This window comes from Marmota flaviventris, chromosome 15 (assembly GCF_047511675.1).
Source record: "Marmota flaviventris isolate mMarFla1 chromosome 15, mMarFla1.hap1, whole genome shotgun sequence".
Lineage (NCBI taxonomy): Eukaryota > Metazoa > Chordata > Mammalia > Rodentia > Sciuridae > Marmota > Marmota flaviventris.
The window spans coordinates 23574467-23598468 of NC_092512.1; the positions used below are offsets into that span (position 1 = coordinate 23574467).

The following is a 24002-nucleotide window of genomic DNA, read 5'->3' on the forward strand; positions in this document are numbered from 1 at the left end:
GGCATTGGAACATCCCCATGATCCACTCATAGGAGTTGCTGGGAGCCATTTTCTATGAGGCAAAGCATTAATCAAGTAAGGTCCAGGAAGATTTTCTTCTTTTCATTTGTCTTTGGTTGAAAACAATTTGAAGCTCTTTACATGGATCTTCCTTCACCAAGATTTCCTGCCTACTCTCTTCCTTTTATGTTTAGTTTCATTGTGCATGCATGAACTTCCATTCTGAGCCATTTTGTGTGGTCATTTTAGAATCCTATTTTACCAAACAGATAGACCTCATCTTTGCCTGCAGCCTCATTGCTGTAGAAACTGAACAGAAGATTTCCTTGGAGAACATCTGTGTTGAGTAATCTCTGAGCAACTGCCTCTGGTTTTGACAGCAAGCCTTAGCTTTGTGTAAAGAAACCCCCTGTGATTTGGATGCTTCTGCAGGACTGTGATTTGAAGGAGGGAGTAGTGAAACATACTCAGTAGAAAATGTTTTTCTAAGTATATATTATTAAATCTTTTGAATTCGTTATGGTGCTTTTATTATTTACTTTCGTCTGCTACTTTGGCCTAAAATATTAAGCAAAATGAACCCCTCAGAGGGGAGCTTGAGAAATGGAGAGGGGATTTCTTTGGCTCTGATTATTTAAGTGATTTCATAGAAACTAGGAGCACTATTGTATTTTTTTTAATGTAGATTACTTTGCAGTCCCCACCCCCACCTGCCTGTAGAGAACTCATGAATTAATGATATGTGTAAAGTAACATCCATCTCTTCTATACTTTAGGTCACTTCAGGTGGAACATTCATTGGCATCGGACGGAAAACACCAGATTGCCAAGGAAACACCAAGTATTTCCGCTGTAAATTCTGCAATTTCACTTATATGGGCAACTCATCCACTGAACTAGAACAGCATTTTCTTCAGACGCACCCGAACAAAATAAAAGCTTCTCTCCCCTCCTCTGAGGGTGCAAAACCTTCTGAGAAAAACTCTAACAAATCCATCCCTACACTTCGATCCAGTGATTCTGGAGATTTGGGAAAGTGGCAGGACAAGATAACAGTCAAAGCGGGAGACGACACTCCTGTTGGCTACTCAGTGCCCATCAAGCCCCTTGATTCCTCGAGACAAAATGGTACAGAGGCCACCAGTTACTACTGGTGTAAATTTTGTAGTTTCAGCTGTGAGTCATCTAGCTCCATTAAACTGCTAGAACATTATGGCAAGCAGCATGCGGCAGTGCAGTCAGGCGGCCTTAATCCAGAATTGAATGATAAGCTTTCCAGGGGCTCTGTCATTAATCAGAATGATCTAGCCAAAAGTGCAGAAGGAGAGCCAATGACCAAGGCAGACAAGGGCTCAAGTGGAGCTAAAAAGAAGGACTTCTCCAGCAAGGGAGCAGAGGATAATATGGTAACAAGCTATAATTGTCAGTTCTGCGACTTCAGATATTCCAAAAGCCATGGCCCCGATGTCATTGTAGTGGGGCCGCTTTTGCGCCATTATCAACAGCTCCATAACATTCACAAGTGTACCATTAAACACTGTCCATTCTGTCCCCGAGGACTTTGCAGCCCAGAAAAGCACCTTGGAGAAATTACTTATCCGTTTGCTTGTAGAAAAAGTAATTGTTCCCACTGTGCACTCTTGCTGTTGCACCTGTCTCCTGGGGCGGCTGGAAGCTCGAGGGTCAAACACCAGTGCCACCAGTGTCCCTTCTCTACCCCTGATGTAGATGTGCTCCTCTTTCACTATGAGACTGTGCATGAGTCCCAAGCCTCGGATGTCAAACAGGAAGCAAATCATCTGCAAGGATCAGATGGGCAGCAGGCTATCAAGGAAAGCAAAGAACACTCATGTACCAAATGTGATTTTATTACCCAGGTGGAAGAAGAGATTTCCCGACACTACAGGTAATCCATACAGGGGGGCAAAGTACCAGGAAAATAATAACAAGAGTCCAGGGAGTGAGTCTGATGGCTTGGAAGTTGCAGGACATGATCACTTTAGAGATCACTTATAGAATCGCACATAATACATTTATAGGTGTCGTAACCTTTGATTTTAATTTGGTTACTTGTATTCCTGTTTCATATCTGTTTTATACCATTTACTGAGTATATTTTAAAATTCTCAGTGATGCCTACAATACATTGCTGCTAATTTTACTTCTTTTAAAATTTTAAATATTTATTTTTTAGTTGTAGTTGGACACAATACCTTTATTTTGTTTACTTATTTTTATGTGGTGCTGAGAATTGAACCCAGGGCCTTGCATGTGCTAGGTGAGCACGCTACCATTGAGCCACAACTCCAGCCCCTAAATTTACTTATTGACCATACTATGTTTATTTGTCCTTTCTAATATGACTTCTTATCCTATAATTGTTGATGGAACAGCTCCCAAATGAAAGGTTCTGTTAGAATATATTTTATTCTTTATTCCAACTGGGAAACAATCAATTTGAGAACATGCGGTTCATTTTATCCTTAAAATGAGATTGGACATTCTTCTCACTTTGAAAAAAAATGGACAATAATCTTGATTGTCAAGGTGAGTGTTTTGTAGCATGTGTGATTTTGGACGTGCACTTGCCTCTGAGCAGGTAAAACTAATTATTTCAAGTTCATAGATAGAGGAGGGTACATTTCTGTTTTATTTTACTTTGACTTTATTCTCTTTATAAGCATCAGTTTTCCTGGTTAACTTTTCATACCTTCTAGAGATGTGCTCAGGTTACATGTCTTTATTTCATTTATGTATCCATGCCTTAATTAATTTTTAGAATGTGCATGTGCCAGCCAGACATTGGTTGGCTATACAGGAGTCAACAGCATAGTGGCCTCATGTAGGCCTCATGTAGTTCAGCAGGGAAGACAGCACTTTGCAGATCATTTTGAGTGATGAGTATCATAAAAGATGAACTACAAGCCCTATGTTTGAAATGACCATAATAACAGTGTAGCTCAATGTGGATAGAAAGTGCTTTCCTGAGAAAGGTGCATTAAAAATAAGTCTTGGTTATAAGTAGGCACTAGTTTGGCAAAGCCCTGGAGATACCTGGTGTTCAGATTTTACTTAGTATGTTATTAAGCATCTTGGCACCAAAGTAAAGAATTTTATTTACCATTTTTAAGTGCTTTTTCCATATGTATATCCAATATCCTAACTTAAAAATCTAGCATTTCAATTTTTACATTCCAAAATTTTAATCAAGCCTTTCCATTCTTTTTTGGAGTTGTGCATGAGTGCCAGTGAGGGTGTCTTTTCAGTCACCAGTAATGAAGCAGTTCATGTCCAACAATAAACTAATAATGTTAGATGTTAATTTGAAGGGCATCCTAATGTTCACAGTGAATCAAAATGTTCAGAAAACACTTACTTGAGATTTACACTGTTTAATTTATAAGGTCAGCCCTAGGAAAGACACAGTCCTGCAATCAAATATGTGTTCACACTTGCAATGAGTGTTTCTGGCTCCTCTGATGTTAGCTGCATGCTAATTTATTTCTGGGGCTAGCAGACATCAGATTCTTTCTGAGCTTTGCTGGTGTGGATGTGTGAGAATGGGTGAGTATGTGCATATTTTGCAGGTATATTTGTTAAGTGATGTAAAAATCAGATAATCCCTTCTTTCATTGAAAAGGGAGGCATTTTTGAAGAGACCTCATGATTTTTTTAAAAAAATATTAGTCCCTCTCCCCCCATACTAATATAGCTAGTTATCAGATGATTTGAACCAGTGTCTTTTCTCCAGGAAGGTAAAACCATTGTCAGAGAAAACTTAGTTTCCATATGCTTTAGATAAAGAAAATAATCTCCCCCCCAAATATCAATGTGAATAAAAATACTGTTGATTATGTCAGGATTTAGTTAATATTCAGTGATGAAAGTAAGTTCTGGAAGAAGAGACTATTCTGTTCTTGCTTCCCACTGTGTCTGCACAGTTTAACACTGCCAGCATGTCTAATAGATGCTCAGTGAATGTCTGTATGCAAATGAATTTCCCATGAGCATTTTACTTCACAGGAGTTAGAATGAGCTGAGATCTCCAAGGTGCTACATTGTAATCTTTCACAATTATGGTCTTGGATGCTATTGAGGAACTAGGGTTCCATGTCAAAGGACAGTTGTCTGCTCATTTCAAATTTAATCAACCTCTCAGCATTTTATTTGCTAAGAAATTAAACAGCACATGTCCTGAGGGCATTAAACTACCCTTATACTTATTTTTAAATCCTGATGTAATTTTGCTTACCCGAGAACCTTTAAGGTGCTGAGTAGTTTAATCTGTTGGTGAGTTCTTTCAGAAATATTTAAATTTGGAGACTCACCATTTCGGGAGTCGAAACTCAGGAGGAGGAAGTGTAAGGAAACTTTCCTCAAAGCTGAACAACAGTGGAGGCCCAAGGGATGTGAAAGGAAATAGTCACCTGGATGCTTACAATTTGATCAAGCTTCTACCTTAAATCCTGAATTTGAAGATGAAACAACAGAAGACCATTTCCTTATCACTGTCGTATCTTTCAGGTTATATTTATGTTTATGCATATTATTTGTGTTAGGAAGCATCTACCAAAATTCTGTATTACTGCTGTGGAATATTCTAGGTGTTTGAGCACTTAATATACAAGACTCATAGTAGGATAGCATTACTGTATTCCACTTGTGGATCTGTTTTTCTCTATGTATTGTCTTTTTGTTCTTATTAAACAGTGAATCAAATCTACCATTTTCATCAAAATTTCAGTGTCATAACTTATGTTGCTGGAGTAAGTGTAACCATTGTCTTACACAGCAGCTCTGCTAGATAACAAATACTCTGCAGTGCATTGTTAGGCCTCCACACATGCAAGGGAACTTTGAAGCTTTTCTTCTTCTCTGTCAAGAGGTGAGCTAAACACAAATGAGGGAGAAGTAAAAGTAAACTTGGAATTTGAGGTTGCACTGGGGGAGAATGCCAACTTTGATGCTGCAGATGGCTGAGAGACTAAGACTGGAGTCTCCTGCAGAGCTAGGGCCCAAATCTGTGTTTTACTTTAAGCTGGGACCTTGAAGGTGGTGAAAGTGTTTCCACATTGGGTGTCTCCCTCTGTCTTCTGGCAGAAGTAAGCCTGAATTTGTCTATAGAAAAGTACCGAGTTTTTACTGACAAGCTATCCATGGATTAATTGAATATTATATGAGCTTGCCAGTAGAAAAAAAGTTTACATTTGGAAAGAGAAATAAACCACCCTCCATGACATCAGTGGAAAAACAAAACCAAAAAAAGATGGATTTAGAAATAAAGGAATTTCAGATACAGGAGTTTTCAGTTATAAGATAATAAATAGTTAAGTGTTTAAAGAAGTAAAATTACTATTAAAGTTAGATCTAACAAATTAAACTACAAATTACCAGGGAGCCAAAAAAAGAGACAAATAGCATTTTTTACTTAAGAAATATTATTATTGAAGCTTGAAACAGAGAGAGATTAAATGAAGATTAGAAAATGATGGAGAGCAAATGAGCTAATCAGAATGAGACATTAGACAATGTTTAAGAGAGAGTAAGGAGATGGAAAATATCAGAGGCAGATATAAGATATGGAAATATAATAAGATGTTCCAATAGACAATTAGAATCCCAGGAGCAGATAATATAGAGAATGGAGCATAGGTAACCAGTATTTGAGGAGAAAACAAACAAGGATTTTCTAGAACTGATGAAAGGTACTAATACACAGATACATAGCCTACACTAAGCAGCATATATACAAATAAATTTAACAACAAACACATTATAGCAAAAGTTGAAACACCAGGTAACACAGATCCTTAAGAGCAGCTAGAGACAAACAACAGATCAACTACTCAGAAAAGATTATTAGGTTAACCAATTTTAGCAATGGTGGAAACAGGAAGAAGGAGGAATATTACCAAATGTTTTGGGGGGGGGGAATCAACCTAATACTGTCTACCCATCAAAACTATCTTCTGAAAATAAAAGCAAAGGAGTTGGACTTAAGACTTGGGAAAGATCTTGATACATCTAAACAAACATAGCCTTCATTTATGCAGGATAAAAAGAGAGGGACTAAGGTATTAAGCAATGTTTCTCTGGATATCTGAAGGGAAAATGACCAGAATTAAGATCTAAGGTGTTCGAATTGTGTGCAGTTAGTGAGTTTGAACCTCATTATGAATACTTGGAAAAATTAAGGATAACTAATGAAAGAATAGGAAATGAGTACATAGTTTCCAAAGCTGTAGAGTAGAAAAATGGCATAGTGAAGTAAAGAACTCATGTAAAATTCAATTTATCTTTTTAAGCATGTCAAGAGAGGGTATATGAGAAAAGTTGGACAAATAGAATTTTAGAAGTAAAATGGTAAAAAAGCCCACATATCAAAAATGTTAATGAAAATTGTGGATTAAACTTGCACCTTACAAGATATTATCAGACAGTATTAAAAAAGAAAATCCAACCTTCTGCTGTTTATAGGATATGGAATTGTACCTAAAATACAAATCTTTGGAGAGTTTGAAAGAAAAGAATAGACTGAGTTAAACCAGATAATATAAATAAAGGGAAAGTTGAGAGGGCTTTATAAATCTCATATAATAGACTTTAAGACAAAGAGCAAGAATAAGTTTAATTCATTCCATCTACAGTTCTAAATGCATGAAATAAAAATAGGTAAAGCAAAAATTGATAGAGGAGCTACAGGAAAAATACAATAAACCACAATCTCATTGGCGAGCTACTCTTATTAAATGTTAAGCAGAAATTCTTTTCAAAATTTCAAAGATTTGACCAACAGATTAATAAACCTAATTTATATAAATTTAAAAAATATAAACTCTACACCAAACAATTAGAGACTGCTTTTCAGTCAGGTTCGGACTAGCTACATAATCTGACAGTTTTTAAGCCAAAAAGAAGTCAGATTTCAGGAATATAGGATCACACAGAACATTTCCTTTGAGTGCATTAACGTAGACCTCAGAAACTAAAAGATAAGCATGGATGAATTTGCATGAAGCAAATACTAATCGAAAAATAAAATCACTCTATTAATTTCAGAAAAGGTGACTTTAAGACCAAAAAACATTAGAAGAGTTAGGAATAGTTTGTGTGTGCATTTTTAGAAAATGAATTTGGCAGTTCTGACAATATCAGATATTCAAATTCATTTTACTCCTCAGAAGAAAATCCTTAACTTTCCTAGATAGTTGTGCAAAAATGTTCATAATCATATTTTTTGAAAAAGAAAACAACCAAATAAAATGAAAAGTGAACAAAGAAACAAATGAAATGGTGAAAAAAAAACCCTAACTGTCCATGACAGATTAATTAAATAATTTGTAGAAATTTCACAGAGAGGAATATTATACAGTGGTTAATTTGCCATAACTGACAGTTTACTGCAGGATGAATTTCATGAGCTTAATTTTGGCTGCTTAAAAATAAGCAATGAAGGGACCAGTTTTGTGGTTCAGTGGTAGAGCACTTGCCTAGCATGCGTGAAGCAGTGGGTTAAATCCGTGGCACTGCATACAAATAAACAAATAAAATAAAGGTATTGTGTCCATCTACAATTAAAAAAATAAAATAAAATAAAAATTAGCAATGAAGATTATTTACAATTGGATAACATTTTTTATAAATTCTAGAAATAGCAAGATAAAACTATTCTTATGTATATTTGTATTGTACAAATGTTTATACATATTCATATATGTTCAACTATACCATAAATATTATTTTTATTATATATATACAAAATTTGCCTATGGCTACATATATCTAGAGATTCATCTTTATATAGTTTTATATCTATGATGTATATGTGTTTATATTCATGTAATATATTCAACCATATCAGAACTGTTATTTTCTTTATCATCTCTTCAACCTCTGCTTGTGTCTAGCTATATATAGATTTTTATTAAAATAAAATCCAAGTCTGTGATTCTATGATTATGGTCCACTTTTTAATTTGTTTTTTAACCTAGATAAAAATGCATATGGGTGTATGTATGTTTCTGTGTCATTAGCATTACATGATACAATTTTAAAATAAAATTGAGTCATTGATTCTTATTACTGTACATGCCCAGCAAATATATGAATATATGTTCAACATTTCTTGTTATTAACTAACTACTTAAAATCAATATTCAACTATTTATTGTTGACTTAGAATGTGGAAAAATGCCCATATGTTTTGGTAGCACCTGTCCATTGGGAGATTTATGAATGAGATTTGAAAATTTTAAATGTTATTCGTGCCTTTTAGTTATAAAATATGTAAACTCAAGCTGAAGTAATTAACATTGGATACAGTAGATGGTCAGATTAATATAGCTACTGCTCATTTGCTGTCTTAAAAGAGTTCTGTGAAGGAAGATGAAATGTAGGCTCTGCTAATTTGGAAAAGTAGAATTTTATGACAAGCACTTAATTATCCACACATCTGAAAATGCCAAGTACACAGAGCATTAGCACAGGGTTTCTAAAAGGGTGAGGGCTGTGAAGGTGGCATTTAGATTTGTGTATGTTACGTGTCGTGTGTTTTTAAACAATGCCTAGTAACTCAGTGGCCTGTAATACCTTGATATAGATATAATATTTTACTTTGAAAATTCCCATTGAGACACACAGAAATTACCAAGAATGTTCTAGTCCATCAGGAGAATAGCTTGCAATGCCACCTCCTTTTTTGGTACACATTATTTATGAGAAATTTCAGAAAGGTCCTGAAAACTGTGTAAGACTAGCTATCTAGTTTTATTCCTGATTTTTGTTTCATATTAATATCTCTAAATTATTTCCCATTTCTTGGTTGCTTTCTATTTTATGGGAAGACTCACCTTTCTATTTTGAAACTTTGTAGGGGATACCTTCCTTCTGAAAGTGAATCTTATCTTGAAACTTTTCAGATATGACATTAGTTGTTTTTTTCTTTTTATCCTAAAAGGAAGATGATGTGTTATACACTAGAAGATAAAGCCCTCAGCCTCCTCCCAATCTAATTATTGCAAATGAGGAAGTATTATCAGATTATTTCAGTTTAAAAATGCAAGTTCTGTGAACTGAACACAATTTTATTCAGATTTTCAGTTTTTCTTAGATTATATTCTGTAGACTGCTCCTGCTAAGGTTGAGTATTCTGTTTCCTGCTGCTAAAGGATTGATCTGATTATCCATCAATAATTCTATTTTTGTCTTTGTCCTTCAGATACTCTCATCTCCATTCTTTCATTCTATAGTGGCAGCTGTGTCACATGCCATGCATAGATTTATATACCAGTCAAGTATGTGTTACAAAAATGACTAGATGTTTTAGAGGTCAGATTGACTCAGCTATGTTTGCATTTAAATATTTAATAACCTTCATTTAACATACTTCTGTGATAATTTTCTATAATCGTTTGATAATGTTATTACCAAAAATATTGCTCAAATTCTAATTGATTGTATCTATCATTTGTTCATTTACTTTGAGGCTCCATTTCGTCATTGAAGAATAAAAACTGTGGCTCACACTATTCAAAGTGAAATGCAGTTGGAGGGAGAGCTTTTCAAGTGTTACATAAATCTCTAGAAGTTAGCATTTAAAGGAAAAAGAAAGCATCATTTGGAGCTGTGCTTTGCATATACCACAACTGGTTTGCTATGAAAATAGAAATTTTTATCAGAGGATAGTCCATGAGTAGCATCTTTTAGCTGTCCTCCCCCCCTCCCCACCTGGAAGCATTTCTTCTTCCTTTATGAATTGTGAAAACAATTTATAATAATCTCTACTAATGAATGGAATGCTACTGTTAGGACGGAGTGCCTCTATGCATTAGAACATGGAAGGGTCCAGAATAGATGTTTTTTTCTTTTCTTTTTTTTTTTTTTAATAGCACATGAACTTTCTATTAAGTAGGATAATGTATGAAACATTTATTCTCACAGAAATTCTAAGTCATTTGAATTAAGTTCAATGTGGTCTTTTTCCTTTTAACACAGTTTTGATATTTCTTTCCTGGAGGGAAATAATATTTTAGCTCTTTAATCAAGGTTTTTGATTCATCTTCTGATTGCTCAAAAGTGTAAGTATGTCCCAAATCTTGCATGGGATATACTTGCATTAAAATATCATTTATTTATTATCAAAAATTCAAATTTAACCAGGAGTCCTCTGTTTAATCTGGCAAGCTTATACTAAGAAGGTCTACAAAATGACATCTTTTCTCCTCAGGTAGCATGAGGAGACTGTTTGTTATCCAGTTGGCAGAGGGTACATAATTTAAATTAATGCAAAGCATACACTATTTGTAGTATCTTCAAATTAGTCTGGCTTAATGTAGCCAGAAGTTCTAGGAGTTTGTAAATAATGAAGAGTTTATTCAGAGTACCACTCAAAATGTGCCATCTGCAAAATACCTATGTACCTCTTAATATTTCTGTGCTATGTTATGACTCTACATATTAAATAGAGCATCCTGAACATCCCCAGGGCTGTGGTTGTTCATTCCTTTGGTTATTAAACAGATAGTTAGTGACTCTACAGACATTTTGAGGTAGGGGCTATACAAAAATGGGTCAGCTTTGATCCTGATTTGGGGGCAGTAATAGTATAACTACATATTAAGATTATATTCAAGATTTTAATAGAGGACAATGTGTTAAAAAGTCCTAAGGTGAAGACGAAATTTTAGAGTAACCCAGAGGAGACACTAGATTTATTCTTGGATTGAATCATTTGGGAAGTGTTTATGGATGGGGTGTGGTTAAGGTTGGCGTTGGGAACTGTAGGAAAAATTCCTTGAGTGTCTTTGAAGTTTCCATATTAATGCTGATAAAATAAAATGCATTTAATAGGTTGGAGGAGAGTCCAAACTAATGTAGTTTCATAATGACTAGGCTTTTATTTTTGAATAATGTTCTTATATCAGGGTTTGTAATAATCTAGTCTTATCTTTGTAGGTATAGCATTGTATTGAAGGTCTTCTCAGTGTTTAAAACACTGACAATAGACATGGAAGAATAGACATGAACAATAGTAAAAATAGTATATCTTGCCATCAATATTGTTTAATGTGAATTGACCTCACTATGCTTCAGCATCTTCATCTGTGAAGTGGGGATGGAAATATGCAGTTTGTGGACTTGTGGGTAATATGTATGAATGACCTTATCACTAAAAAAGACAGACTATCCTCAAACAATGAAATTTAAAAAAAATAAGTTTGGGATTGTTCTTAACAATTTCATGTCTGTAGTTTTAATTTATACAGCTGTTAATGTTGACTCTCAGAAGTGGTTGATACTGTATGTGCTTTAAATGGTAAAATAATGTCACTCATCATAAAAAAATTCATTTGAGATGTTCTGCAAAGCGCTGAGTGTGTATATACATATATGTATACACACACTATATACACATGTGTGTATATATACATATTTATCTACTCACTGAGAGTTAATTGCAAGCTGTGTCATTACCTATCTTGAAGTTATTTCTGATCATAACTGCATGGATTTTCCTACTCATGGTGTGGTTTGGGGACCAAGAGCATCAGCATTGTCAGACAGCTTATAACAAATGCAGACTATCAGGTCTTAAGCCAGACTTCCAGAGTCCAAATCTGGACTTTTAACAAGATCCCCTGGTGATTCCTGTGAATGTTGGAGTTGAGAAGCACTATTCTCAGTGTTAGTGTAGGTTAGTGAAAATTGTATATTGCTTCAAACTTTTGAAAATAATGCTGTCTTTTTAATATTCTTTTTAATCATTTATTTAGGATTAATATAAGGTGAGAGGAATTCTTCAAGTCTCAAGAGTACCTTGTAGCAAATTACCTTTTCTGCTTCACCTAGTGGTATTCAATGGCCTGAAAGATGGAGCATTTTAACATTTTGCTGATTCATTGTTTGGCTTTACTCTCTTTTCTTTGTGCCACCATCCTCGGCTTTTACTCTCTTTTCATGAATAGCAGTTAACAGCCAAATCTTAAGATTCTGAAGATCAGGGGTAGTAACCTCATTAATAAAGCCTTAGGCGCTGGGTGATGCCTTGGATTTTATTCACCAAGTCCTTTAGAATCATGATGTATCTAGTAATGTGGTTTTTAGATAGATTCTGGTCCTTGAGGACCTTGTTGAAAATTCAGATTCTCAAGTTATGATGACCAGGACATTCTTGTTTAGAAGGACAAGAAGGCCTTGGAATCTGTATTCTACAGCCTGTTTTGCAAACCATTATTGTCCTTGGTTTCTTTTCTGTCCCATCAAAGACCTTTCCCAGCCCGATGTTTTCATTTGCCATATTGTCAGTAATTTCATTTATTTTTATGTCATGTGAAAAATTTAGGCAGCAGAGGATAGGAAAAAGAAAGCACTTAAAAATTCTCCAATTTTACTATAAAATGGGCTTAATACTTAGTGCCTCTAGCGCTTAGTTCATCTAGGTATGAGTGCTTTGAACACTTAAAAGATAAGATACGTGAATTGAGCTTATTTTTATAAGCTTGTTTTTATAACCATCTTTTCTGTTAATATGTTTTCCTTTTCAATATAAAAGGTCCTTTCTGAAAAGTTTCTTCTGCGATTTTTGCCTTCTTCTTGCTTATTACCTATCCCACTATTGTCTGTGTTCAGACAGTTCCTCAGTACCTGTATCATGTACAGTTCCCCTGTATCATGGATGGTTTTGTCTGTGGTGGTTGGATCAAGAGCTCCTCTGTGGAGCAGATTTGAGGAGTTGCTGAGACCTGTCTGGAGTCAGGAGTTGTCCATTGGGACAGAAACTTCAAAATAGCAAACATAGAAGTCCTAGACACCTGCCTCAGGTGTGATACTTTGTAAAGAATGCCCATCTGGGTGGGGCCTGGGACCTTGTATATTTGGGAAAAGGTACTAGTCAAATAATGGGTAAAAGATGTTTGTATTCATCTGTTTGGTGAAAGGATAGGGATGGCTCAGGAATATTTCTAGATTGCCAAATAAGTGATATTAAATATAATAATAATGACTTAGATGTATTACTAGATACATCATGTTCTGAACTGCTTTGATAAGTTCATAATCTGCTTGAATCAAATGTATGAAATATGATATGTCAAGAGCTTTGTAATGTTTTGAACAACTAATAATAATAAAAAAAAATACACTCGCAAGACCTTCCCCAGCTCCCAGCACTTTAAATAAAACACAGCTAAAGCACTTATTATCTTTGTTGCTCAGAATTTTAAGACTCTGGGTTTAACTACTATTGATGAAAAGGGAGTAAAGCTTAACAATTAAGCAATAAACTGCAACATATTCAATCACTGAGGCCCTTTGAAGCAAAGAAGGCATAGGACATATTCCACCTGGAAGTGTCCTAAAGAAAAGAGTCTTCTAGGAAATAAATTTGGTTTTAAAAATGGTATATGTCATGGTTGATGTACATGGGGGAATGGAAAAGATGGTACCAATACCAATTTGTCAGTTGAAACTCCTGTGTAGAAAGAGTACCCATGGAGATTCACATGGAGCTGAGGGGCTTTGCTTAGTTTTAGGATTTACACTGGGTAACCCTATTTATTTACTTAAAATTAGGGTTAATGTTCACAAAGACACATCAAGACACATTATTTTCATTTTATAGAAGAGGAAACTGAGATTCAGTCAACATTCCAAATCACACACATTATAAGAATTGAAGCTCAGGCATTCTGGTTCAAGAGTCTGTGCTCTTCAGTGTATTAAATTGTTTTTCCAATAATAACTGAGAATTTGCCTTTTGCAGGGTTGGGGTGCTCGTGATTGAATCTTGGGCCGTGCACCTGCTGGGCCAGTCCTCCACCACTGAGCTTCACGCCCAGCTCTGCCCTCTGAAAACAAGTTTTTTTTTTTTTTGCCATGCTGTGCTCTATGATTTTGATTTTCTTCTCTGTATGTTGATTCTTTCTCTTTCTTGTTGCTCTAGCATTTAGTCTTTATTTCTTAAAACAGTATCACTATAATCCTTAGGAATTTTTGCTCTAGAGTGACTCATTTTGATAGAAGTGATGGTGGCAATTTATAGTCTTAATTTATAGGCAGGAATCTCATTAGAGATTGAAGCAGAGATCTTACTATGCCAGGGAACCACAGACTCATTGGCATGCTGGGGCAGTGAGTTCATTAGAATTGTGTTAGGGTGAAGGTCAATCAGAGATTGCTGATGTCCTTCCCCAGATGGATATATTTTTTAATTCTCATAATTCAATAGGTTTTATACAATATCTTCAGTAGGGTATTTCTTGTTTACATTTTGCCTTTACCCATTACAAAGCACATTATGGCTTTGTAAACAGATGATTTTAGATTCAAGAGCTTATCTTCCATTGAATTGTACTGGAAGGTGGTTAGGTTAAGAATGTTTTTTGGATGAGGTTTCCAAAGATTCCAAGACCTGGATCTTAGTTCTTTTCTGTTTTCCTTTGTAATCTTAGTTCTGTCTTGATTTTCTAGCTGTGACTTTTGGTGGCAAGAGTCTTACTCTTGGTCATAGACATCTTGCCTTAAGGATGGGATTACTTTCACTTGAGAAAATTAATTTTAGTGTTGTGTTTTTATGATCAGCTCATGATCATATCACTTGTCATTTGTTTTCTTTACTACTTAATGAAGAAAAATAGAAAGGATTGAAAACAATCTGGTTAAAATGTAAAGTTAAATTATACCCAATGAAAATTAAGATTTTAATCATAAATCACATTAAATATTCTTAACAAAAACTTACTGAGATTTTGTTTTCTTGCATCTTTGAATTTTGCTTCTATAAAATGGGAAAATTCTTTTGGAATTCCCAGTATCATACATGTCTTTTAAGGAAACTAAAGTTATTAATTCAGAAACTATCACTGCCCCAAAGTGACCACAGCTTGCAGCTGACCATGCTGCTCCCTGCTTATTGCTTCCCTTAATCTTTGAAGATAGCCACCATCTTCACAGGGACCAGTAATACTCTCTCTGGATGGCCCTTTCAGCTTGTTGATTGCCTTTCTTCCTCTTCTCTGTTCCTCTCTCGCTGCAGTGGCCTCTTTACAATGTCTCAGACTTGCTAGAAAGGGCTTCTCTCCCCCTACCTCTTCCTCCAACAAGAATAGCTCCTTTTCATCTTTTGATTTTATATCCTCCCTTAGAAAGTTCTCACTGATGTCTCTAAGCAATCTCCTTACCCTGCTACCATCTTACCATTTCATTTTCAGCACATGTCACCCTTCATACTTATATATTTATATATAATGTTATTTGAAGCTTGTCATTTCTGCCTATAGACGAATAGACAGAGTGGGCATAGTCCCAAGTGGGCAAGAAATATGTATGGTTTATTCACCTATGTGTCCCCAGTGCCTGGCAACATAGAATTTTGATGATTATCTAAAAGTATATAATATGACTCCATACCTTTAAGTGATGGCTTAGAAAACTTATGTTGTAACTTTGTGGGTAACTCTTAGCACAGTTTGTCAGGAAGTAGAAAGTGTTTCACATAATATTTGTTTGGAGAGCTAACTAAGGCTTTTATAGTTAAAAGAAAGAATGCCTTGCCAAGTTGTTTGTGTACCTTTCTGGTATGCTTTTTATAATGCAGTACCTCGGTTCTTCTTTGTTAATCAAACATTTGTCCTAATATAGCAGAAACTCTTCTCTGTCTAGCAGACAAGATACTGTGCAGTTTAACAATACAGTCTCCTTATTTTATTTCTTTTAAAAAGAAAACACATGTTCGCCCTTTTAATAAACATGTCTTTACAGCAACTATCATGCTCTTTGACACCCAGTAGAGATACCTATCTACATAGATAGGTAGAATTTGTTTAGAAAAATGTTAGGTCTTAAATTCATCTTACTTTTTAGATTATGTAGATCAGATAAACCATACTTCATTGACTCAATTTAGATTTATGATAGAACATTATAATCACTTAGAGTGCATTTCAATATGTGGAAAAGCTGTACAAAAGCATCTAAGTATTAGAGATATAAGTGTATTCATAGTGAAGAAAACCCTCACTTTTTCTTAAATAAACAGAAAGTGAAAAGTCCATTGATGAAATTATGTATAAAAACATATGAATATTGACTTAACTGGTCCAGAATTGATTATTATCCATCAAGATAAAATGAACAGAGCAGGTGATTCGATAATAAAGCCAACCAACCGGTTCTAATGCTAATCAGCTGGAATGTGTGCGCACAAGCATGTGTGTGTGTGTGTGTGTGTGTGTGTGTGTGTGTGTGTGTATACCTGTTACTGCTACTGTAACAAAAGGGAACTTCACATTCTTTATATAGAATTGAAAATGCCAGTTAATTAAGTTCCACTTTCTGGGTGTTGAGAATATTGTATTTCATTCTGCGTAGTACATTGTGTGAGATAAAATTCAGGTGCTTAAAGACCATCTGAAAAAGAAAAAAAAAATCCTTCAGAATGCTGGATTTCCATGGACTGTTTTCTTCTCTTCCAGGAGAGCACACAGCTGCTACAAATGCCGTCAGTGCAGCTTTACAGCTGCTGACACTCAGTCACTACTGGAGCACTTCAACACTGTTCACTGCCAGGAACAGGACATCACTACAGCCAACGGCGAAGAGGATGGTCATGCCATCTCTACCATCAAGGAGGAGCCCAAAATTGACCTCAAGGTCTACAGTCTTTTGAATCCAGACTCTAAAATGGCAGAGCCAGTTTGCGAGAGCGTGGTGAAGCGGGAGAAGCTGGACGACAAGGACGGGCTCAAGGAGAAAGCTTGGTCTGAGAGTTCAGGCGATGACCTTCGCAGCGTGGCTTGGAGAGGGGCTGACATCCTTCGCGGCAGTCCATCCTATACTCAAGCAAGTCTGGGGCTCCTGACGCCTGTGTCCGGCACCCAAGAGCAGACAAAGACTCTCCGGGATAGCCCCAGTGTAGAGGCTGCCCACCTGGCGAGACCTATTTATGGCTTGGCTGTGGAGACCAAGGGATTCCTGCAGGGGGTGCCAGCCGGCGGAGAGAAGTCTGGGGCCATCACCCCACAGTATCCTGCATCTGGAGAAAGCAAGTCCAAGGATGAGTCCCAGTCCCTGTTACGGGTAGGAAGGTTTAATTTTTAAAATAATTCATATATTTTGAAGGGAAGATGGGGGAGCACAGAGTCTCTACATTTAGTACTATGTTTTGTGAAATGACAGTAAATGAGCTGTATTAGTTTGGGGATTTATACTTAGGGAGCTACTAGCTCCCTGTGTGTTGGTGTGTGCTCTATGCATCCTCCGCATCCTGGTGGGCTGTCTCATGTTTGTCTTCACTCTTAGCTCAGATTGAACATCGGTTAATCATTCCTGGTGATTATGCAAAACAACATAGCCGCCTTTGGAGAAGGGAGGTTTAGAATCCCAGAAGGATGCACATCTGTTCCATTAAACTAACTGACTTTTCAATTTTAAGGTGATGTGACACAGTGTATGGTTAATAAGGGCATTAGTAGAGATTTAAATCACTAAGAATGTAAACTCCTGGGTAAGATGTTAATACAGAAATGTCTTATTTTTTAAACCCAGAGTATAAATGTGCACAAATAACAATGCTTGTTGCCAAGAAGAAGGGAAAAGATGAGAAAAATCTCAACATGAATGGTATGAAGAACTTACACAGAAGTGTACTATGCACTGTTTATTATCAGGACCGTTAGGGAGAAAGACCTAGTTCCCTGTGGTAAAGCAAAAGCAAAACCTCTGTGTAAGAAAGGATCCTCTATTTCTCTGTTTGTGCTGTGTAGTCTCATCATTATCAATAAATATTTTAACTTTTGAAAATTCACAAACTCCCAGTGATACTTGCTTTTTGCCTAAGGCACCACCAGTTCAGCATTTCACCTTAATGCTGAGAAAGTTTTGAGCTTTCTGGATGATTTCAAAGCTTTATTTGTGTCTAGGAGGTAGGATTGGAAAGTAGCTATCCTTTACAAAAGATCCAGTTAGGAAAGACTTCAGTCGGCCCAATGCTTGCACCTTGGGTTAGAGATCACTAAGGTCTCTCTGGATGTATACTGGAGAGAAAAATTGCTCTTCCCAGGTCTGCTTAGCAGCTCTGCTCTCATTTCCTGCAGAGCCCCTGAAGCCCATCTGTGCTTCTCAGGTATTCTGTAGTGGAGCTGAGAAGCGTGCCTTAGAGGTGCATGGTTAATTATGAAAGTGTTACTTTCCCTCCCTCTAGTGATGCCCTGGAGCTAACAGAAGGCCTTGAATACAGAAGAAGGCATGCCCCTCCTACACTGAGAAACAAAGACTTTTTGCAGAAGGAACAGATTTGTTATATGTAATTGTAGAAAGAAGTAGTTTCTGTGCCCTTGAAGGGAGGGTGCAGTTCAGGAAACCTCCTTCAAATCACTACATATGGAGTTGCATCTGTCTAACTGTAAATATCCATTGTTTTCTTAGCATGTCCACACTCCTCTGGTCTCACATGACCCTTCTGGTTTCTGCCAGTAAGGCAGGATGCAGAATCCTGGGCTTTGTTAATTTTTGTTGGATCTTGAGAGTTGGTCTACCTGGGTGCCTCCCATTGCATCCCAAGAGTCCCCTCCCTTCTTCTTCCACCAAAAATTGTTCTCATCTGTGCCATCCACATTTGCTGCCAGATTATTTGGCAACTTTTTTGACCATTTCTGGCATATCAGTTTTTTCTGTCACCTTCTGTATACTCTGTAAACTTGGAATAATAGTTGATCAAGCAGTGGAGTAAAACACCTGAGCAATCACTATTTTTTTTTTTTTTTTTGAGCAAGCCATGGGTGATAGTACTTTTCTAAAAAATTGTTTTTCTCAATTCCTCTACTTCCTTAATTCCCTCACTCTGAGTTTCTGTTGCACCATTTCAACTGTCTTTTCAGTTCCTCCACATTTAGCTGCTGAGGTAGGAAATCTTCAGCAACGAAGAGCCAAGTTTATAGGCCTCTGATTTGTGATCTTTAAAGGCTATCATCTGCTAAATTCCAGGGAGTACGCCCACACATGTTAAAAAGAGGCTTGAGTCATTCTGTGAATTTAGTAAAAATTGAATCTTTAAAAATTCACATTTCACATTTGAGTAGTGCTCTGGGAAATCACCAGTTTAATGGGTATTTGGACTAGAAAGAGTAGTCAATTTAGTTTATTGTGCAATATTTAATTTATTAAGTGAATTAAAAATTTTTGGCATGTACATATTTTAGCCAATGAGCTTTTTGATCTGTAAGAGCCCATTTAGTTTGGAAATTTGATAAGAACTCTACTTTAGAAGTGAAAATTGGTATCCTTAAGTTACAGAAATACACACTTCTCAATTCTTCACCCTTCATCAGTAAGGGGAAAACCCAGCAGAAGGAGCAAGTCATGCTTATTAAAGGCAAAAAATAATGTTCTTTAATTTTGTAGTTGCAATGGTCTTATTATCAGTGATGGTCCTGTAATGATTTATAAACACAACAGAAATATACAAATATAATTTTCATGTTTTGAACAGAACACAGTGGTCTATTCAAGATAGAATTCAGTGTTCATGTTTGAGTTTAAATACTAGAATTGAACATGCAATTAACTGCTTTGCTGCTGGACATGTTTATTCATAAATAGTAAACAAATTAAGAAATGGGAAAGAGAAGGTTTTAAAAGTTTTTTTTTATTAAATAGTACGTTCAACATAGCATTAATTGAGCATGTGATTAGTAAATGCTTTTATACATAGTATTTCTGATACTAAAAGGCAAAACTTAATTTTCATTTTTATACACTGTTCAGAGTGATATGAACAATTAAGTATGAAAAATTGTCTATTAGAAAACATTGATTTAAAATAATCAACACTATCAGATAAATAATGGAAATATTTGTAAAGAGTAAAATGAACATAAGTAGGTTATGTTACAAAGGACACAGTTAAAATGTTGCTTTCAGAATATTGTCTTTATGGTGTTTTTTTTTTTTTTGTGTGTGTGTGTGCTGACTAGTTTTAGTCATGATAGTTTATTGTACATCTGAAAGTGAGGAAGAAAATACAATCAGAAGAAGAGCTAAAATTTCAAAATGGTTTTCATTAGCATTCATAGTTTTTTCCTTTCTTTTATTTTTATCTTCTAGATCAGTGTTTGGCTTTTAATTTTGTGTTAAGTAGCAGATCATTTATATAAGCTTTTCTTTCATCTCTATTTTCCCCTTATTTTTAGAACGAAAGTGATCTTGTTAAAAATTTTAAGTTGTGCATATCACCTGTGTTGATTCTAGTGCTTTGAGTGTGAGGAAGGGTGCATTAAGTGAAACTCTATATTGTAAAATGCTTTGTGAAAACTAGGGTTTTGTTGCATATTAACCACATGATTTCTATAAAATATTTTGAATATTTTCTTTTAGGAGTAGGAAGAAATATTAAAACTTTTAGAATCTCTGCTAGAAACAGTCCAAGCTTCTATAATAACTTTATGCTGTTTAAAAACTTATGGAAGAGATCTTATCTTCTAGATGTATAAGCTTGTGAATGTGGTCGTGAAAGCTTAATATTTTGATAATCAAGTGTTTTAAAATTTGGTTCTGTTAAGAGGCTAACATATCTAATATTGCCTGTGCTAAAAGTAAAAGTTAGTTTTATATTTTCCAATAGGTGTTTCTTTTTCATTTTAAACTGTTGTAATATGGTGTAGTCCAGACTCATGCACAGTTTTGTATCCTTTGCTGACTAGTTTCTTCTATAATGTATAATTACACAAAGGGATTTATTCATTTATTTTTAGACAAGCTCTTGTGCAGATGTAACTGAACTAGTCTTATAATTGCCTGAATGATCAATTCTGGATTTCATTATTGCAATGGAATTTCTAGATTAAATTTTATTACACAGAAAGTTATAATCTTTATAATCTTTCATCTAACAAACACAGGAATGGGGACAACAAATGTTCATTAAATTTCACAAAGATTTTGCCAACATCAGCTGGACTTTTCATTCGATAATAAAATAATTATTATAAGTTTAATGAGTGCATCTGTATGGGGGAACTTATGGCAAGTTAATATTCAGGTAAATACCTCCCTGTCATTTGTCAAAACAGAATGTCACAGCCACATAACTCAGGCTCACATTTTTCCATGGGCTCTAACACTCAAGTTATTAGGCTGCTTTCTCCAGTGCACCCTTGGGGGAATAAACCTCTTTGAAACTGATTTTAGTTTCCTAGTAAATTTATTCAGGAAAGTTTGTCAGTTTTAACATATACATTTTGCACTGCTTGATTTCAGCGGTGTGCTGCCATGGGCCTGTGGGAGTTGGGTTCCAAGTTGAGCCACTGACTGTCAAAGGCAGGGCCTCCCAGGAACTCTGTTCATCTGTCTCTTATGGAGGCTCCTCCTGCCTGCCATCCCACAGGAGTGTTGTGCAACTCAGTTAATTAATGTTTGTCAGGCCATTTGAGATCCTCAGATGCAAAGTGCTAGATAAATGAAGGTAGTCTGATGATGTGTTCATCTTGAAAATGTGATACCAAGACAGTACAATGCAGATGCTATTTCCCTCTTTCTTTAGCCGCCTTGTTAAATTTATAGTTTAAAGATTGTTGATACCGGACCTTCTATTGAGATGCAAAAATGTTCTTTTGGGGACAGTCCATTGGCAGCCAAACAGCAGTTCAAACAAGCAGCAGTGTTGAATGCCTTTGCAACCACCGACAGGAACTTTTTAAACTAAAGATGGTCTCCAGCGAAAAGTGATATGCATTGTTTTGCTTTATAGTCAATGAAAATAAGGGAATAATTGAAGTCATCATGTAGGTTCTGTTGACTTCAAGTTGATGTAAATAATCATTTTCTTGATCCCTTTGAAACTGTTACATATACCTGTGTCTAATTCTGAAGAGAATAGCCTATATTAGGAAAAATGAGAAGTATATACCTTTCTAATCACTGACTGTGAAACACTGATTTTAAGTTTCTCTTTAGGTAGCAGTAAATATTTTATTTGCCTAAGTAAAAAAAATAAACTGTTAAAAACTACTTATTGCATCCAGAGATTAATAATCCTGTGTGTTTCTGTGCTTCTACCTTAAATAGTTGCATTTCTGTTGACATTCATTAAGGATAAGTATATTAAGCATAGCTGGGTGCAGTGGCGCATGCCTATAATTCCAGCAGCTCTGGTTGCTGAGGCAGGAGGTTCAGGGGTTCAAAGCCAACCTCAGCAAAAGTGAGATGCTAATAAGCAACTCAGTGAGACCCTGTCTCTAAATAAAATATACAAAATAGGGCTGGGGATGTGGGTCAGTGGTTGAGTGCTCCTGAGTTCAATCCCCAATGCATTCAACACATTGCATTGGTTATGTGTAATAGTGAACAAGACCATTTTGTTTATAATAAATAGAATTTAGATAGCATTTTTTTTCTTTTTGATTATTCATCTTTTACATTGATAATACCCTTTTTGGTGGTAGGAAACAACTAAAACCAATTCAATACATAGATTGAGTTTTATTGGTTTGACTAATTGGATTTTCTCATAATCTACTTTCACTTTGTAAATTGGCTCCATTGACCCAAATATTTTTTTGAAGCACTTTCCTCCCCCTCTTTGTTGTAACCTAGACTGTTTGTAAGATCTGGCATAGTTCTGTTGTCCCAGGTTTCTAAGGCAGGGGAAGCAGATATATCTTAGTGAATTGTGCTGTAGGTTGGTAGTCACTGTGAGATGTTATCCTTTAGCGTACTATCTATTCATTATTTCCTGTATAAATGTCTTTTGCACAGCTTCTTTTTCATCACACACTGCCTGAATTAGGAGATACCAGGGCCCCAAAGGAAGCCATTATTGAGCCTATTTAGATGTTGGAAGGGAAGACTATACAGAAGAGAGCCCATGCTCAGGAGGACAGGTGCAGAAGGACTCAAAAGTATGTCAGCCGGGGGGTACATAGTCCTGACATCAAATGTCATATTTTTTCTGACAGAACATAGTCTGATGGATGGATTTGGAGTGTGGATTACCTAAAATGCCACAAACAATTTTTATCTGGGATTTTTTTTTGTTTCCACCAAAAAAGTAAAAAATGTCTTTTTTTGTCATATTGTTTTATTTTCCCTTCCCATATACTTCGTTAAGGAACTTTAAGTATTGATAGGCAAGGGTGTTGCTTACTAGGCTGGTGTACCAGTTAGCTCAAGGAAGCAAGGGAGCTAGCAGACTGGATTCTGCTGCATCTAGTTGTGTCATTAGAACAAAGAGATGCAAAGAGTTTCAGTGAAGTTTGGACAGACTCTTTTCAATTTGGAGAAGCAATGCTAAGGATATATAGATTTTCTTCTTTTCTTTTTGGGTACTGGGGATTGAACCCAGAGGTACTCAACCACTGAGCCACATCCCCAGCCCTATTTTGTATTTTATTTAGAGACAGAGTTTCACTGAATTGCTTAGCACCTCACTGTTGTTGATGTTGGCTTTGTACTCAAGATCCTCCTGTTTCAGCCTGCTGAGCTGCTGGGATTACAGGCATGAGCCACTGTACCCAGCAGGATATATAGATTTTTTTTTAAATAAAATATACTTAATAATTTTGCTAACTGTGAATCAAACTTTCATGAGAATGTCGATACAAATATAAATATTTTTTAAATGAATTTTTGGTGAGATCAGTATTTGATGGGGAGAAAATGATAAGATCCATAAAAATATTGTTTATTGAGTTGCACTTCCATATAGAATTACTTTTAGTTTAAAATGTAGTATTTAAGACTTATATTTGGCCATGATTAAAAAAAAAAGTTTTGGTAGATAAAAAGCCCATAAAATAATCTGTTGGCAGAGAATTAACTTTCTGAGCTTAGCTTGTAATTCATCGGGTAGCACAAAGTATGTCCTTACCTATCTAATTTGTATTCTCAATGAATAAGACAAAACTACTTTAGAAAATTCACATAGGAAAGCATTCACAAATGAAGCATTGGTAAAAATAGGTGAATCTTTACAATTGATTGCTAAATAATTTAGTGTTTCAATTGCTAGCATT

General features: G+C 35.7%; 1 protein-coding gene across 5 annotated transcripts in view; it reads left to right on the forward strand.

The window, feature by feature from the left end:
* Trps1 (transcriptional repressor GATA binding 1) overlaps positions 1 to 24002 on the forward strand; it is a 235919-nt gene that overhangs the window by 56021 nt on the left and 155896 nt on the right. For all 5 annotated transcript variants that reach the window (XM_071602176.1, XM_071602179.1, XM_071602175.1 and 2 more), the window contains 2 exons: positions 777 to 1906; positions 16470 to 17073. In XM_071602176.1, the coding sequence (XP_071458277.1) occupies positions 777 to 1906; positions 16470 to 17073 (1734 nt within the window). The remainder of the gene's footprint in view (positions 1 to 776; positions 1907 to 16469; positions 17074 to 24002) is intronic.